At 34.8% G+C, this 15,679-nt stretch overlaps 1 protein-coding gene across 1 annotated transcript; it reads right to left on the bottom strand.

The window, feature by feature from the left end:
* Positions 1–108: 108 nt before the first annotated feature.
* LOC136824723 (TOM1-like protein 2) lies at positions 109–15,308 on the bottom strand. The gene is made up of 15 exons (XM_067080700.1): positions 15,200–15,308; positions 11,120–11,204; positions 10,493–10,568; positions 10,067–10,165; positions 8,808–8,940; positions 7,745–7,803; positions 7,526–7,567; positions 6,869–7,129; positions 5,953–6,031; positions 5,275–5,387; positions 4,087–4,139; positions 3,221–3,449; positions 2,115–2,137; positions 925–964; positions 109–472 (listed from the first exon to the last, which is right to left on the bottom strand). Exons 1-15 carry the CDS (start codon positions 15,252–15,254, stop codon positions 224–226), a joined length of 1,596 nt encoding a protein of 531 aa, XP_066936801.1. The 5' UTR covers positions 15,255–15,308; the 3' UTR covers positions 109–223.
* Between the last annotated feature and the right edge of the window lie 371 nt (positions 15,309–15,679).

Genomic DNA, 15,679 nt, shown 5'->3' with positions numbered 1-15,679 from the left:
TTTCAAAGAACATTTTCCAGAACACCCCGAAGAAATTTGAACAATGATCGAGGCTGATAATAAAGCTTATAAAAAAGCACGTTGAATCAATTACCAATAAAAAGAATATTGGAAATTAGAAATGCAGGTAGCTTATTATCTTGAAATTACAATCTTATGAATTTAAGTTTAATTATGTCATCTTGTTTCACACAAAATCAGACAAATTTCAAACCAAAAAAAATTATAAACCAAACATAGCATCTTCCGTCTTTTCGTGCTCTCCGCTTATCACGTTCGTCATTTGACGCGCGGGCTGAGGTTCCTTTGGTTGTAGTTGTGCATTTTGTGCGCCCGTTGTTGCTCGTTCGGATAAGAACTTATCGAATTCTGTACTACTAAGCGTTTCGCTGGTTTGAACGCCTGGATGAGGCGGCTGGTTCTGACGCAATGCTTCTTCTCGGGCTGCGCGGTCTTGCTTTTCGAGTTCCTCCTGTAAAAAAAGAAGTAAATGTGTAAAAAGTTGTTTTCAATCAGTATCAAGGCCATTCCAAGAAATTGTCAACCAAGATTGGATTCTTTACCCGATTGAACCGCCTCCACGGCTGCATGGGTCACGGAACTCCTAGGTTTCCAGTTCAAAATTAGCTTGACGTAACGTATCCCTTCCTCTGATTTCACCAGGAGCTCTCGAGAAAGGATTCTTTTTGTATAGGTCTCAATGATCATTATAGAGGGGTCAGAAAAAAAATGTTAAGAGAAAGAAATTGTGTCAGGAAAAAAACAAACCAATTCACTCATGATTCAAATACACACTTGTTAAAATTATTCTAAAATATTTCTTTGGATATTGAAGAAATTTACATTGAGACGGACTACATACAAATCTTTTCATCAAGCCTATGTATCGATAACCATGGAAACTAAAGGGAGTAACATTCTTACCAGATTAGTTCCCTGAAGCCATTTCTCCACGTCTTCAAGGCTATAACGGAAAAGTAAAAAGATGATAAAAAATATAAAGATCAAAAACACTTTGTGGTTTGGTTGAAGCGCCTCCCCCACCGGTAACTCTGATCACAATATCACGCAATTTGTTGTCTTCCATCATGATCACGCAAATTAGCAATAAACTTTGATAATCACACATCCCTTTGAAAAGAGTCCAAATCACGTATCACGGCTCAATAATTTTTCAAATCACGATCACGTTTCAACCTCTGATCACGCAATCAAGAAAAAAAAATTCAAATCACGTAATCAATTTAGAAAAAAGTCCCTATCAACAAACCGCTTGGGGGGGGGGGCTTGTTGAGAAAGCCGATTATTGTAACTGTAGATACTTCAGGCAGGGTAGCCTTCCGATTAGAACCTTGAGCCTCCTACCAAATCAATCTCATATAGAACGGGTAGACCCGAACACTTCATTAGTGAAATAGATTAGCTGGAAATTATCAATAATTTGCCGACAATCTAAGTGTGTAAATCACGCTTCTGAGAGCTAAAATAGGGAAGCACACAACGTCAGAGTAATGTCCATCTAATGTTCAGACCATCCATATAACGTTCGTTGAACGTTCAAATGACGTCGCGCGACAGCTGAACAAATGATAGGCTGCACACATCCCCTCTGATACATCCTGATAAAGAGGGGTTTATCTAAAGAATCCTGCATTTACTAAAAATAGACAAAAGGAACAACAAATTTCATAAAAAATGACATGTGTCGCCATCCACAACCCCGACCGAAAGTGACTGTACCAGCCTCACGTATTCATTCCTCTTTGCTTATCACGGCAATTAACTACATGTGGTTTAAAAGAACGACAAATCACGCATGCGTGTTACAATGCAGGATCCTTTAGAGGAACAGACTGAAAGGGGGTCTTGTATCTTGTATAATATTCTCATCCGACTTTGTGTTTTGGAGTTTTAAAACTTGATTAGTAAGTTTTATATGAAAGATCTTTAAATTAATTATTAAATTTTGAATGGAGCTTAATACAATCATTAGATTTCTTAACCAATTTAAGAAAATTGAAAGAGGTTACCCCAAATTTGGGATTAGCATCTCATATATCAAAACATATCATAGGGGATGTGTACAAACTTGGCAAATGAATAAAGAAGCTTACTCATCATCTGCTTCATCGTGAGGCTGAAAGAAGAAAAGAGAATTCATTTGAAAAACTCTACAAATCTTGGTACTACTTTAATCGGACTAACTTTTGCGAGGTTAAATTTCGCAAGTTTTTGCCATTTTCGCGAAATCAAAACTCGCGAAAACGTGTGAAATTTAATCTCGCGAAATTTAATTCGATTAAAGTAATGATAGTGGTATGAGCCTACAATGAGCTGAAAGTAATGAGGGAACCGATGTTTTAGTTCGAATGACAGAAAGATTCGAATAGTAGAGGTTCGAATTATAGAGAGTTGACTGCAAGCATTAAAACTTGAAAATATAGTATCATTACGTCACAGAAGGGGATATACTTTTGTTAAATATAACTTGGTAGCCTATACCTAATAAAGCCTCCAAAGTAAAAGTAAAAACATTTTCAAATGGTGAAGGCTTCTTCATAAAGACGAAAGACATGTATCTATTTTTCGGATCCGGCATGCGGGAATAGTGTCAGGACCTGCATGCGACCTGGTAGGGTTGAGTATGGGTGTGGTTTGGGTGTGGTTACGTATCAGATTGGCTAGGAATTGGGTTATTATCAGTTAGGGTTAGAGTTGGAGCACGAAACAAGCACTCTTTTGTGATTTTCTCTTAATACAGTCTGGTCTGCAGTTTGTACAATATAAATAGCCGTCAGAAACACTTTCCTGGCATGAATCCGTGGCGCAGTGGATAAGTCAATGGGTTTCAAGACATCGGAACTTTGCATTTAGTGGGTTCGAATCCCACCGGCGGCGATCTATCGGTAAGTCATTCAGTAAGTTATAAAACATAGAAAATAACTCACAAAGAACCAGAAAGTCAGAAAAACTACGAACAAGAGACTGGAAAGTACGAAATAAGTCCAGATCTGTCTTTCGTCTTTATGAAGAAGCCACGACCTTTTCAAATCCACCTATTCATGTTTTATAAGGAAGCATCCAAAATAGCTCGGTTCAAGTAAGTGACAAACACCCGCCTTTTTGGGTGCTCCTGTATAAAGTATTACGTCAAGAAAATCACGAATTATCTTGTCAAAAGGCACATTGGTACAATAAAAGAAAAAGAAATTGAAAATACTTCAGGCGGGGGTGTAGGTAATTTCGGGTACGGTCCTTTAGCACTCATGACTCCCGCGAAACTCTCACTCGGTACTCCCTCCCGATTGTCGTCGTAAGTTGATCCCGATACTCGGCTATCGGCGAAAGTCGTTCCTCGGGACTGAGCGAACATGTCAAACTCGTCATCCTGTTCGTTTGGTTGGTTTTGCGCCGACGAAAGGTCGCTGAAATCGATCAACGAGCTTCCCCTGCCAAAAGAAAAAGAAAGTTAGTTATTCATAGAACGTTGTTCGTAACTTTTTATGTCATAAAAACGGATAAATTCTTATACAAAGTATAATCCTTAAAACTCATCATCTAAACTGAGCTTAGAATAATTGAAATAAGATTAAAATTCTCTACTCAATCAATAGACATTCAATTCCCAAAGATGATTGAAAAGGTTCTCCAGATTGAAATAATACTTACACAATTCTTGAAATTTCGCATGAATTATAACGATTTTACTATAGATAAAAATGTTTCCGGTTTTTGCAAGTTTTTGGGGGCACACTGTATGTAATGTTTTCGTAACCGGGAATACACCCCAATGTCTCTCAAAAGTATACTTTGCTATCGTTAGATCATACTAATACTATTATATGAGTATATGAGAATTTTCATAATTAAAAAAATCGAACACACCGCTAAGGGTTGATAGGGGTGCACAAATGTACACTGTTTCCGTATATGGGCTCACTGCTTTTGGGTTAAGTGAAGTGATCAACACAATAGACAGCTCAGTTTTACGCTCGAAACGAAGGAAGATATAACATAGCCTAGCTTTTGGGACTCTACTATTTAATAATATGGATTAAAAGATAGAATTTAATATCAAAATTGTACCCTGTGGTCCTTGTATCAGCAGCATGAGAACGTTGTGGTGGGCTTGTAGAGACCTATAAAGAGTAAAGAATTTGTATATAAGCATAGAAAAATCATTAAATGCCAGTATATCTATTCATGAGTCTGTTTGCTTATTCTGCAAAAACATTCCGCAGCTCCATTAAAAACGCAGACAATTCATTCCAATTCTTATTCGACACTTTGCAGTCAAAACATTTTAAACTCTCTGGTCATTAAAATGTTATATTAAAGTGAAGACATTGGAAGTGTTGAATCGAACAATTAAGTTAAGTCACGCTCTATCTTTTGTTTTGATGATTGGTTGAATAACTGCAACCTTTATGCAAGCTCAGCGTTTTTGAAGCAGCGATTCAGACCTCGGAAAACATAATGTCAATCTGGCTTTAAATGCATGGGCATTTTCCCAAATCATACGATCCCGAGGTAATCGTCAGTAAATAATTGTTTTCTATTAAAAAAGGTATTATATTCTCGACTTTTTTTTTTACAAACATTCGAAAAGATTCTTTATTCCATCTTATAAGACCATGTTCAGACGTTACGGTTCCGTGTCTTTCCGAAACGAAACGGTTCCGAAACAAGTGTGAACATCAAAATTGGAAACATCAAAAAAGAGGACGTTACAAAGCAAAACAGATCGAAACGGTTTCACTCCACTATTTTCATCGGAATGGAACTGTTCCGTTTTCTTGCTCCAAAACCTTCCGAAACCAATATGAAGACACTCGATCCGTAGCGAAATTCATACCGGAGCGAAACGGAACAGTCAGACAGTAACGTGTGAACCTGGTCTAAAAAGAAGCTGTTTCAGCACAATTTTTAAAAAGAATCTACTACAATGCGAAGTGTCAGGCGGGCGGGGTAAAAGCCCCCCCCCCCACCGTAGAGTGCAAAAAGTGGTAATAGTACAATCAATGATTAATCGCACTCCTCTAAGCCAATCAGATTCAAATAATTTTGCACGACTGACGGTTACAGTCCAAATACATTCTATTATAAAATGAAGACAAAAGAAACTAGGGACGATAGTCTTGGAACCCTTTTTAATCTGGCTCCAGAGTATTTTACTATTATTATTATTTTATTGATAATCTTTTTGTGAAATGTGAAAATTATAGAAGATGACTAAAATGTATTGAATAATCTGCTCAAGACAGAAAAACCAACCTGATCTTGAGGTTTGGGTTGTACTTGGCCAGTTACCGCTTTACGGTTTCGATCATAGCGGTCGTACCGGATGAAAACATTATTTAAATCGTCATTGATGCGTAACAAAACACCTGGAAAGAAACTGGAAGTTAATAGGGGTAGGGCACAGGTCAAATCAAAATAAGAATGAACGGATAATATCTATTATACCGGGATACCCATGAAAAAACTTAAGACTATCTTATAAAGACGTATAAATGTTTCGAATTGCTCGGGATTTCGACACTCCCATCAAAATTTGAAAGTTTCTTCTTTAAATGAAAAAGATAAAATAAAATTCTTCAAAGATTCATGGAAATATTACTTCAAATCGGTGACTTAATTCATACACAAGCAATTATACACCTTTTTTATAAGAACGAACTATATAAGAACATAAGGGTTGAAAGACCAAAATGTTAAGAACAAGTTAAGAACATTTTAAGGCTTTGGGGACTCTAAAACACCCGATTTCTTAGGAAAACGAACAAGAATAAGCACAAAATGGTAGAAAATAAGAACATGTTAAGATTATTTTTAGACTTAAAACTCAAAAAGTTAAGGACATCCGAGGGCTTCAAAAATTTTTGGATGTTCTTCTAAAAAAACAACCGATATATAACAGCAGTCTCATAACAGTGGTTTTAAAACTCATACCAGTAACTTCTTCATTAGCGATGCGATCTAGCAGTGAAACCAGTCTCTTCTGCATTTCTCTGCAAGTCTTGTTCAATTCCTAAATAAGGGAGTTTTCAAAATTAGTATAAGAACTTGTAAATAGACCAAAAATCTACGTTATTTTGATACACCCCTGTCCCGAGGAACTTGTGCAACCTTTTCCCACATTGGGGATGGAAATTTCTCATGAAAAAATGTCAATCTAGGTTTTTGATTGCAATTTTTCTATTGAAATTTTTTTCTATTGAATTGCGAATGAGGATAAAATCAAAGCCGATATTTCCCAGTTGGGCTGAAATTTTAGGGTATTTTTTAAACCGGGGACGAATTTTTTGCCAATTCTTCTAGCGGGGCAGGGTCTGTGACACGAGGATAACTTTTACACTTTCTGTTGAAAGTTTCTATTTCCTTTTATTGTCCTTTGAGATTTAGGATTAATAAAATTTTCATATTTGTCTAGAATTGAAAAATAACTCAAGTCAAATGAGTCCCTTTTTTAAAAATCTAATAATGTCCCCACCAGATAACTCACAATCCAATCATTTTGTAATCTCCTCATGGGGAGATACATACTCAGAAAAATAAGAATCTCCTACATTTCTAGCTTCGTTGATAGCGATAACCTTAATCGAATCAATTTTCGCGACATTTCAAAAAAATTTCAAAAATGACCCTGAAAAGGCTAATCTTTGTTCTAAATAGCAAATTTACAGGGTATTATTTTTAGCCTAAAATCTGATCTTAGAAATTTCGCGAGTTGGCAACCCAACGCGATTTCGCGAGTTTTATTTTCGCGAAAAAGGCGCGAAATTAAATCCACGCGAAAATTCACCCGATAGTTAATCTGAAGTTCGGATGCAGTCAAGGGGAGAAAAACATAAAAATACAATCTTACCACTAATAATTCATAATCTCCCGAGTTTTCTTTTCCTGGTTGTAATTCACTCAACATTTCATTCAATACTCGAACATTACCCTCCACAATGTCTAATTCACTTCTTAATTTTGCCATTTGCTCTGGTGAAGGGTTGATTGGACCATTATTTGCTGGTGAATGAACAGGTGATCCAACGGGCGGCATTCTCTGTTGTTGTGGGTGGTGGGCGGATGACACAGGGGCGGTCTGTGGACGTGAGTTAGGAGCTGGAGCGTATGTCTGTATAAATAAAAATCCAGTTTAGGATTAACATAATCTTTTTTGAGATTCAAGTTTCTGATTTTATCAGTAGAACATTCGTCGGCAAAAAGTGACGAAAATTTGGATTTTACGAAATCTTTAGCCTGTACTACCCCGCCCATGGGCGTTTGTTATATTTTGAAAAAAAACTCGTTATCTTTTCAGTCAGCGAAGAAGAGTTTAGTACAGGCTACAAACTTTTTTTTACCTACACATATTTTTTGCTGGCAACATTTTTTAAGTCTGAGACGTGAATTCTCTCAACATTCAATCTTGCCCTAAATGAAAAATCTTTCTTTAGAGAATCACCTTAGGATAGAAAGTGCATGAAGAATTCCAAGCTTTACACATCAAATAAAAAAAGATTAAACTTACTCTTGGTGGTGGAGCTTGTTGGTTGGCTGAACCATCACTCAACTAAAATGGAAACACAGAAAGTTTTGAAAATTAGTACTAAATCACGACTGCTCGTTTTTATAGTCATAACAGTTACACATTTTCAAAGAAGATTATTAAAATATTATGAACCAAATTAAAAGTTTAAAACGTTGTCATAAATACAGTACGGGAATTCATAATTTCAACTCTACTTACCCTCGAAGGTGTGAAAATGGGAGCCAATTTATCTAAGTCTTGGGCTGGAAATTCGACCCCTAAAAAGCAAAAATATTCATGCAATGTGATCAAACGTTGAATTTTACAAAAATTAGTTAAAATTATTTAATGCAAAATGCACCGGTTTTTCCAAAAAATATCCATAAAAAATACACATCTTTTTGCAGGATCACGAAATTTTCAAGCATAATAATATAATACAGGAAAGACTTATATAAAATCCCTCAAACCAAAACACTAAGAAAAAATTAAAAAGCAAAAAAAGAGGAAAAGTTATCCCAAAATTGTACTTTATTTGAAAATGAGGTTCCTCCTTAAAATACTTTAAAAACTTAACACATATCTTAAGTGAGGAAAAAGGGTTCAAAGAATTTTTAAATCAGTGAAGAAAATCTCTGTGGGGAAATCTTAATCAGGGATAAAGCTTTTCAATGAAAAAAGAAGATAAGAAATGAAACCCCAACAAAAATGTGGAACTATTACAGTCGTGAAAGCGACAATGGTGGAAAATGTATGAACGTTCTGACTGTGTTGGAAATGATATTATAGTGATTTAAGGAACATGGCCGAGTAGTCTTAGGTGACAGAGCGACAAATCAGGAGTCCCGGGTTCGAGTCCCCCTTCTTTCAATGTACTGTTCAATTCATGGATATCAAAATCAGCTAGCGTGGGCTCCACGAAACAATCGAAAGATAGTCTCAAAGTCATAATCAAGTTAATTCTCCCCAAAATTAGTTCATTAAATTATATGCTATGCTGGCGAGAGCCAAAATATAAAAAAATAACGGTTTACACACGTAAAAGGGGGACACAACGGTAACAGAAAATTTTACAAAGCGAGACATGAGAAAGTCATTGAAGAATATTTCAACGATTTGGATATTCATAATGTACTTTTGAGCGGCCAAAATAACTAGGACTTAAAGGTGTGGAAATAATAATTGTTCTGGCAAAAGATCTTGACCTGAAAAGGTTCTATAAAAATTCCTATTGGCTCATTTTGAGGTTTAAGTCACTTTTAAAACCAATCATACTTCTTACCTTGTTGCTTGAGTGAATCATAAGTCTGCTTGATGTTTTGAAGTTCTGGAGCATTTCTGAACGCATCAGACCAAGATTGAATCAACGATAAGATCTTCTCTTGTACAACCTGTGGCATAGAACTGGGTTGGCCCTAAAGATTTAGTAGAAGAACTTTAGTACACTGATCAAAGCGAGGTTTTTTTGACTGAGGTGGAGAATGGATTTTACAAAGCAAACTAGCATATTTTCTTGATACTTTAGTAAATTATGCAGAATTATGGGAATTAATATTGACGAATTAAAATATTCAACAAATTAACCAAAATTAGTTTGTATATATGGTGAAGATCATAGTCTAGCAAGCTAGACGACTAATTTATACCGGTACATAGTAGAAATAAAGCAAAAAGTAATGACTGGAACAATTTTAGTCGTCTAGAAACCTTTGTGCACTAACTCCAAACAAAAGAAAAGTGTCAATATTGCAATTTATATTTTTTTCCTGCTCAAAATAATTCTTGAGAAAAAAAATATGTGTGGATTTGTGTATTGAAAGTTTTTCATTTGAGTTGATTTCGTTTTGAGAGTTTGTTGTTGCTTGATAAATTGTTTTCTCGCTACGCAAGTTTCTGCGTAGCTAGCCCCTGTATCTATAAGGCTAGAACACCGGATTCTTCCAGTCGTTTATACAAACTAAATCCCGTATTATTATTATTACTATTATTATTATTAGTATTACACGCATTATAAACGACTCCAGTCTATGAAGATCAGAGATCTGACCTCAAGGAGAGGAAGCGTTGAAATAAAAATGAAACATAAAAAGGGACTAATATTTTTATAATTATATATTATAGATATATTTTTTTAGAATTTGTAACTAGAATGCATTTCATTCATTTTAATTTTACTGTACTGAGGATGGTTCTCTGTTGAGAAGCCGAAACGTCTACTTGTAATAAATTTTACCAAAATGAACATGAAGCTTCTGTCAACTATAAACTTTACACTTAAGTTGTATGAAAGGATTGATTTGTTTAATTATATTATAGATGAACGCCATTTAAAAAAGTTTGGCTTGAAATTCTTTGCAACACGCTTGTGAGGCCTGTATCCAAACCTACCATACTTTTAAATGAAATTTCGAGGGATTCGTGGCGATAACAAAACAGAGATAATCCTTTTTAATCACGATCTGATCTCAGATGAAACAAAAAAGTCTTTATAAATCAGATGCTCAGAAAAAACGTTAAATTGCAAGTCTTATGGAAACTTACCTTTTGGCCAAGAAGTTTTGTTAAATCATTCAAAAAGTCTTTGGAAGCAATTTGTTTATGAAATCTTGGGCCACAATTCTTGACACATGCTTCAACAACCTGGTTAAAATAAAAAAGATCAATCCATTAAACTTAAAATATCGGATCATCATAATCAACATAGCAAACATATCAAAAATCAAACATTTTACTATTCAGGCGGGTTATACTAAACAGATTTTTTGAGAGGATTCACATATCCCCTGATTAAATTCTAAAAGAAACTGAGAAAACAAAGCAAAAGAATAAGAAAATTATGGTCAAAAGAGTTAAGACTAAAAGGGTAAAAAATTGACACCAAACAAATGATTGGATCCTGAAAATAAGGAAACTGGAAGTGAAACATTGGCTATTTAAGTTCAAAATTCTTTTCCTTTTCAAACTTACTGTCAAAGTATAAATGATGCACTTGGCATTCTTATTCGAAAGTCTTTTTCTGATGGCTTTGATTGAATCTTTTGGTCTAAAAAAAGGAAAAGTTATTCATCAGCTTTGCCTTTTGCATATTGCAATCAAATGAATACAGGCGCTCTTATATGTTGTCTGAGCCGTCAATGGATCGGGAAACAAGACTCGTACTCTCAAACCATGTCATTTTCTGGCATTTGTTATACCATAAGCTAGAACAGTGGAGAACTGGAAGTGAATGATTGGAAAGGGGCAGAAAATTTTTGAGAGATTCCACTTCACATTTGCTAGTGTGTTGCATCACTTGCATACCTTTTAAATCCCATTAATTTTTGCACGCCTTTTATTCTTTTTATATACCTTCTCGTGAAATAGAAAATTATTCACCTGACATTTAAATTTTTGTACATCTTGTAATATTCTGGGTTTTATAAATAAAATTAGGTAAGGAGGGTAAGGTAAAAAAGACTGTCAATTAAGTTTTTCCATTTCTAGTCCCCATTCTAACTAAATCATACATCTCAGAGGTATATTTAGTTTTTTTTTAAAGATAGCTGATACGAGGTTTACTTGAATTTTGTGTAATGTAAAAATTAACAATCATACCCTTCATCATTCTCGTTTATGATGTCACAAATTTCAAGGATCAAAGTCCAGTCTTCAGAAGGTCGACTTGAATCAGTTACTTGTTCTATTGAAAATATGTAAATAAGTTGAATAGATCAATGAATAACATCATGTTACACCTTCAAGAATATCAGTACTTATCATCAACATGAAAAATATAAGCAATCTGATTGGCTAAAAATGCATACATAAAATGCTGATTTTCATATTGTACCGTACAATTGCAAGACTGTGTTCAAGAAAGGGGTCTGGTAAGCGAGAGATCGTATTTTGAACGTTCTTGTTGAATCTTTTAAAATTTATTTCCAGATATGTTTTCGTTTTCTTCTCAAACCACAAAAAAAGTTGTCAAATAAGAGTGTTTTGATCTTTTCACAAGCATTTGATCATTATTTTTGAATGTTTTGATGTTGATTTCACGATTTCACCAAAATACAGGAAAAGAAAGCAAAACAAAAAACAGAGAAAGATAAATGGAGAGAGAAAGTTTGTTGACATTTTTCAAATTGATGATAAACCAGTTATCACACTTTCACTCGTACAATATATTTTTCTCGGCTCGGAAAATATGACGAAAAACCTGAGCTGGTAAAATATATCCCATATTGTACTCTGTACCGTGTGATAGCTATTACTTATTCCCAGCACACTAGTTTGTTTATTACTACAATATCAAAATCTGCTCAGGCCAATATTCTGCAGCTGTCTTCCTGGGGGAGATTGGATTTAAATCATATAGTCAGTTACTGGTTACTAGCTATTAGCCAACTACTCCAGAGTATTTCAAAAATAATTTTTTGATTCATTTTTATTCTTGTTATTATTTTTAGTTATTCGATAGATGGTCACAGTCAGCTAAAGGTCTATTGTCTTGCCATCTTGCACGGTTCAGGTGACTCTCATCCTTATTGTTTCAAATACATCCTGTAGATGACTATCCAAAGTTGTTTTTTCTGAAAACCTGATTTCATAGTGTAACTGACTTTATTTATGGTAGACTTATTTTGAAGGGACCTATCCTTACAGTGTTGTCACACAAACACTATCGTAAGTTAGTCTTTAGTATTATTATTTTTAAGATACAGGATCATGGAACATAAATTACGAGAATTGACATGAGTGACGGCCTACTGAATAACTAATTTACTAGAGCATTATTTTTTTTTAATGACAATTTCATTGAATTGATTTGTCTTTTACAAGAAAGCTGTTGGCTTAGAAAAACAATAATTTATCCCATCTTTATACTGCTTGGATTATTTAAGTAATTTATGCTGTAATAAAATTAGTTATTCAATAGACTGTTGCGTTCTCCTAAAGGTAGGTCTCAGTGCTGCAAATAACGGCCAGTGACCGGTAATTACTGGTCACTTTATAGTTTCTATCGGTCATTCTAAAGCTTACTTTTTCACTTTGTCCGATAGACCTAACTCTTCATACAAAAATTACAGGAAACACATCACAAGTGTTTCAACCGGTATTCCAACGAAGCCATATTTTGGTTTGTACAGAAATTTCGCCCGCTCAAATACAAAGCAACAAAATCGTCAATCTCACTAAAGCAAAACATTTTGCGGCCACGGCATTTCCCTGGATAAAATTCTGGTCACATGACCATCCGTGATTTTAGACCAATGAAAACGCTTCATTTCCCCGGATTATAGTTGTGTCTACACTAACACGCGGGAAATGGCTAGAAAAAGAGAGGAAAAACCGGGGGTTGAATTAAATTTTTCTCACTTCTTGCGGCAAACATAAAAGACTTTAAGAGGTCATTTATTTAAGAAAGGGGTGTTATATCATAAATAAATTATGGAAGTAAGTGATATTTTAAGTAACAAGTTTATTAACAATTTCATTTTGAAGTTTGTTTTTAAAAACAAACCCCCATGCTAGATGATAATTTCATTTTCTTAACTTATGAACCCATTTGGAAGTCTTTGTAATACAGATCATTTGGCAGTGTAGTTGCAGCCTATACAAGAATTGAAATCTAAAGTCTGAAGTCGTAACTCCTTGCCAGTGACCCCGCAGAGAAATTTTTAGTTGGCAGACACTGACTTTAGGTTGGTTTGGCAATCATTTTATTTTGAAATGTAATCTTCACTTTAGATGAATACTTCTATTTATTTAGATTGATGAAAGGTTCAAGGTTTGTTTACTTTTTATTTCAAATTATTTCATTGATTTATTGAGCTGCAATAGCTGATTGAAAAAGAAAGATTTTTGATAGTTATCAGCGTGGGCTTGGCCGCCATTTTGAATTTCGATTTTTTTTCTCCTGTACTCAGCAATTTTAGAGGTTGTTCGTAATACGCGATTTGGCTTACGCATAACACTTGTGACATAGCCTTGTAAACATTCTAACAACTTCCAGCGAAATGATCTGTCTCAGCTAAAACTACCATTTTAGCGCTGTCTGAGGATTGAGGCGTGAACGCTCGCAGAACGCCTGCGAGCTCCTGCACGGGTGAAAACTTCAATCAGTCAATCGTTTTCTCAACCGAAGAGTACGCAAAATGATTCTAGATTCACAATAGTGCCGCGGATCATCAGTGGATAGTATTCAATTATCATTATCTCTTTTTTTCATTCCTAGAACTTTTGCAAAAAAAAGGCAAAAAAGAAAAGTTGTATTTTTACTGCTCTATGCACATATTGAATTTAAAAGATCTTCTATGTTGCATTTTTTTTGCAAACTTCAATTTTTGTCCTGCTTTTTCGGGACTTTAGCTTAAGTGCTTGCCACCCCCCTTTGCGTCAATTTGACGTTTATAGTTGTGGAGAATCGATATGTGTGACACTGCTGTTATGGTGTCCATTCCAGCCAAGCCATATTTTATCATTCTACAGAAATCCCCGCTTGAAAAATCAAAATATTGATACGTGGTCGAGTTTACTAAACTTTGCCGAATTAAAACGCACGAAAATATCATATGACGTATGAACACGGCTTCCGTTCACTCCGATCATTATTCTGATCACGTGATATAGCTTGATGTTTTGACTTTTTTAAACCAATGAAATCATTTGTTTATACCGCACTAAAGGCCTTTCTAGATTACTGCGCAAAAAAAAAACGGGGGTAAACATGAACTTTAAAGCCTGCTGCGGGAAAGGGAAATGGTTTTGAAGAACCAAGTATAGGCAAAAAGGTTTTAATATTATTCAAATATCACAAAAACAAGTGACATTTACATGGTTGATTTTTATAAAGTTTGATCTGACGGTTTGTTGTAAAAAAAATTGACCCCCGTGTTGGCTTTATAGCCTATCTTTTTGGATTTGTGAGAAGACAAATGTCAGTGTAGCTGGAACCTCAATATTCCAGGATTAGAAAAAGCTAGATTGGTTTTGGATTTGGATTTGGGCTAGCGAGGCAAAAATCGCTAAAAAACTGGTAAAATCGTAATCCTCAAAAATCAAAGTTCCAGCCTCACTGAATGTTATTGTAAAGAAAAGTCATTTGGAAGTGTAGTCATACCCTTTCCCAGGGAACTGGACCAACATTCTTTAAGTCAGAGTCAGAATTCATTGCCAGTAATCAAGGTTTGTTTACTTTTTATTTTACTGCATTTCTCTGTCTTATTCTGCTGTAGTAGGCAATTGAAAACTCCTGATTTTTTGTTTTTGTCAGTGCTCGCTCGGCAGCCATTTTGAATTTTTTTTTTCGACGTCTGTACTCGGCAATTTCGTGACCTCTACAGAATCGACAATTTTGCCTGAGGGGAACTGCCCCTCCTACCCTTAAGCTGCTTTCTTTAAGTTCAACACAAGAACTTACTGACCAATTCTTCAGATTAAATTACTCCCCATTTAAACCGAAAATTATCAGCTTCGTATCAGGAAGAAATGAAACCCTGATATTTTATAATATGTCGTCGTTTGAAAAAATGAAAGTTGAATTTTAGCTAGCTAAAAATGTAAGAAAAAGTTGAAAAAACACAAAGAAAAATGATTTCTTTATTTTTCGACATTTGAGAGATTAGTATCATTCAGAATTGAGATAATGAAACAAGATAAACAAAGGAATGTTGTTTAAAATATATCTAATTTTACCTATTCTTTGCCCAACTTGGGATGAAAATGGATTTCCTCCAAACAGGGCCGCCATGTTTGTGTTTATGATTTTCCTAACCTACTGAGGTTCTGATTAATTCTTATAGCTCTCAAACGGTTATTAGTTAATAATTACGTAATCTTTAGATTTAAAGGTCATGGACTCAATTAACAAACAAATTTAACATGGAATACGCACGAAGCGAGCGGCTCAAAAAAAATCATGAAGAGTGGTTTCTATGAAGATGGATTTTTGATATTTGTAATCTGATTAATGTTTGGATCTGCTCAATTTTAAGATTGTTTAAAGCCCTTTTTGAAAAGCTAGTGTATATGTATTCAAAATATTCAAGCTTACAACATGATTTTGGCTGTAGAATGATGATGATAGCTCTACTGTATTATTATTATCGTCATAATAAATAGTGAGAATTTTTTACTGAATTTAAATTTTGAATAGAGGGGTAGCTTGGACCAAAA

Source organism: Clytia hemisphaerica, unplaced genomic scaffold, assembly GCF_902728285.1.
Source record: "Clytia hemisphaerica strain Z4C2 unplaced genomic scaffold, Clytia hemisphaerica genome assembly, whole genome shotgun sequence".
NCBI lineage: Eukaryota > Metazoa > Cnidaria > Hydrozoa > Leptothecata > Clytiidae > Clytia > Clytia hemisphaerica.
The sequence above is the reverse complement of the archived record's forward strand: the minus strand, read 5'-3'. Positions and strand labels throughout refer to the sequence as shown.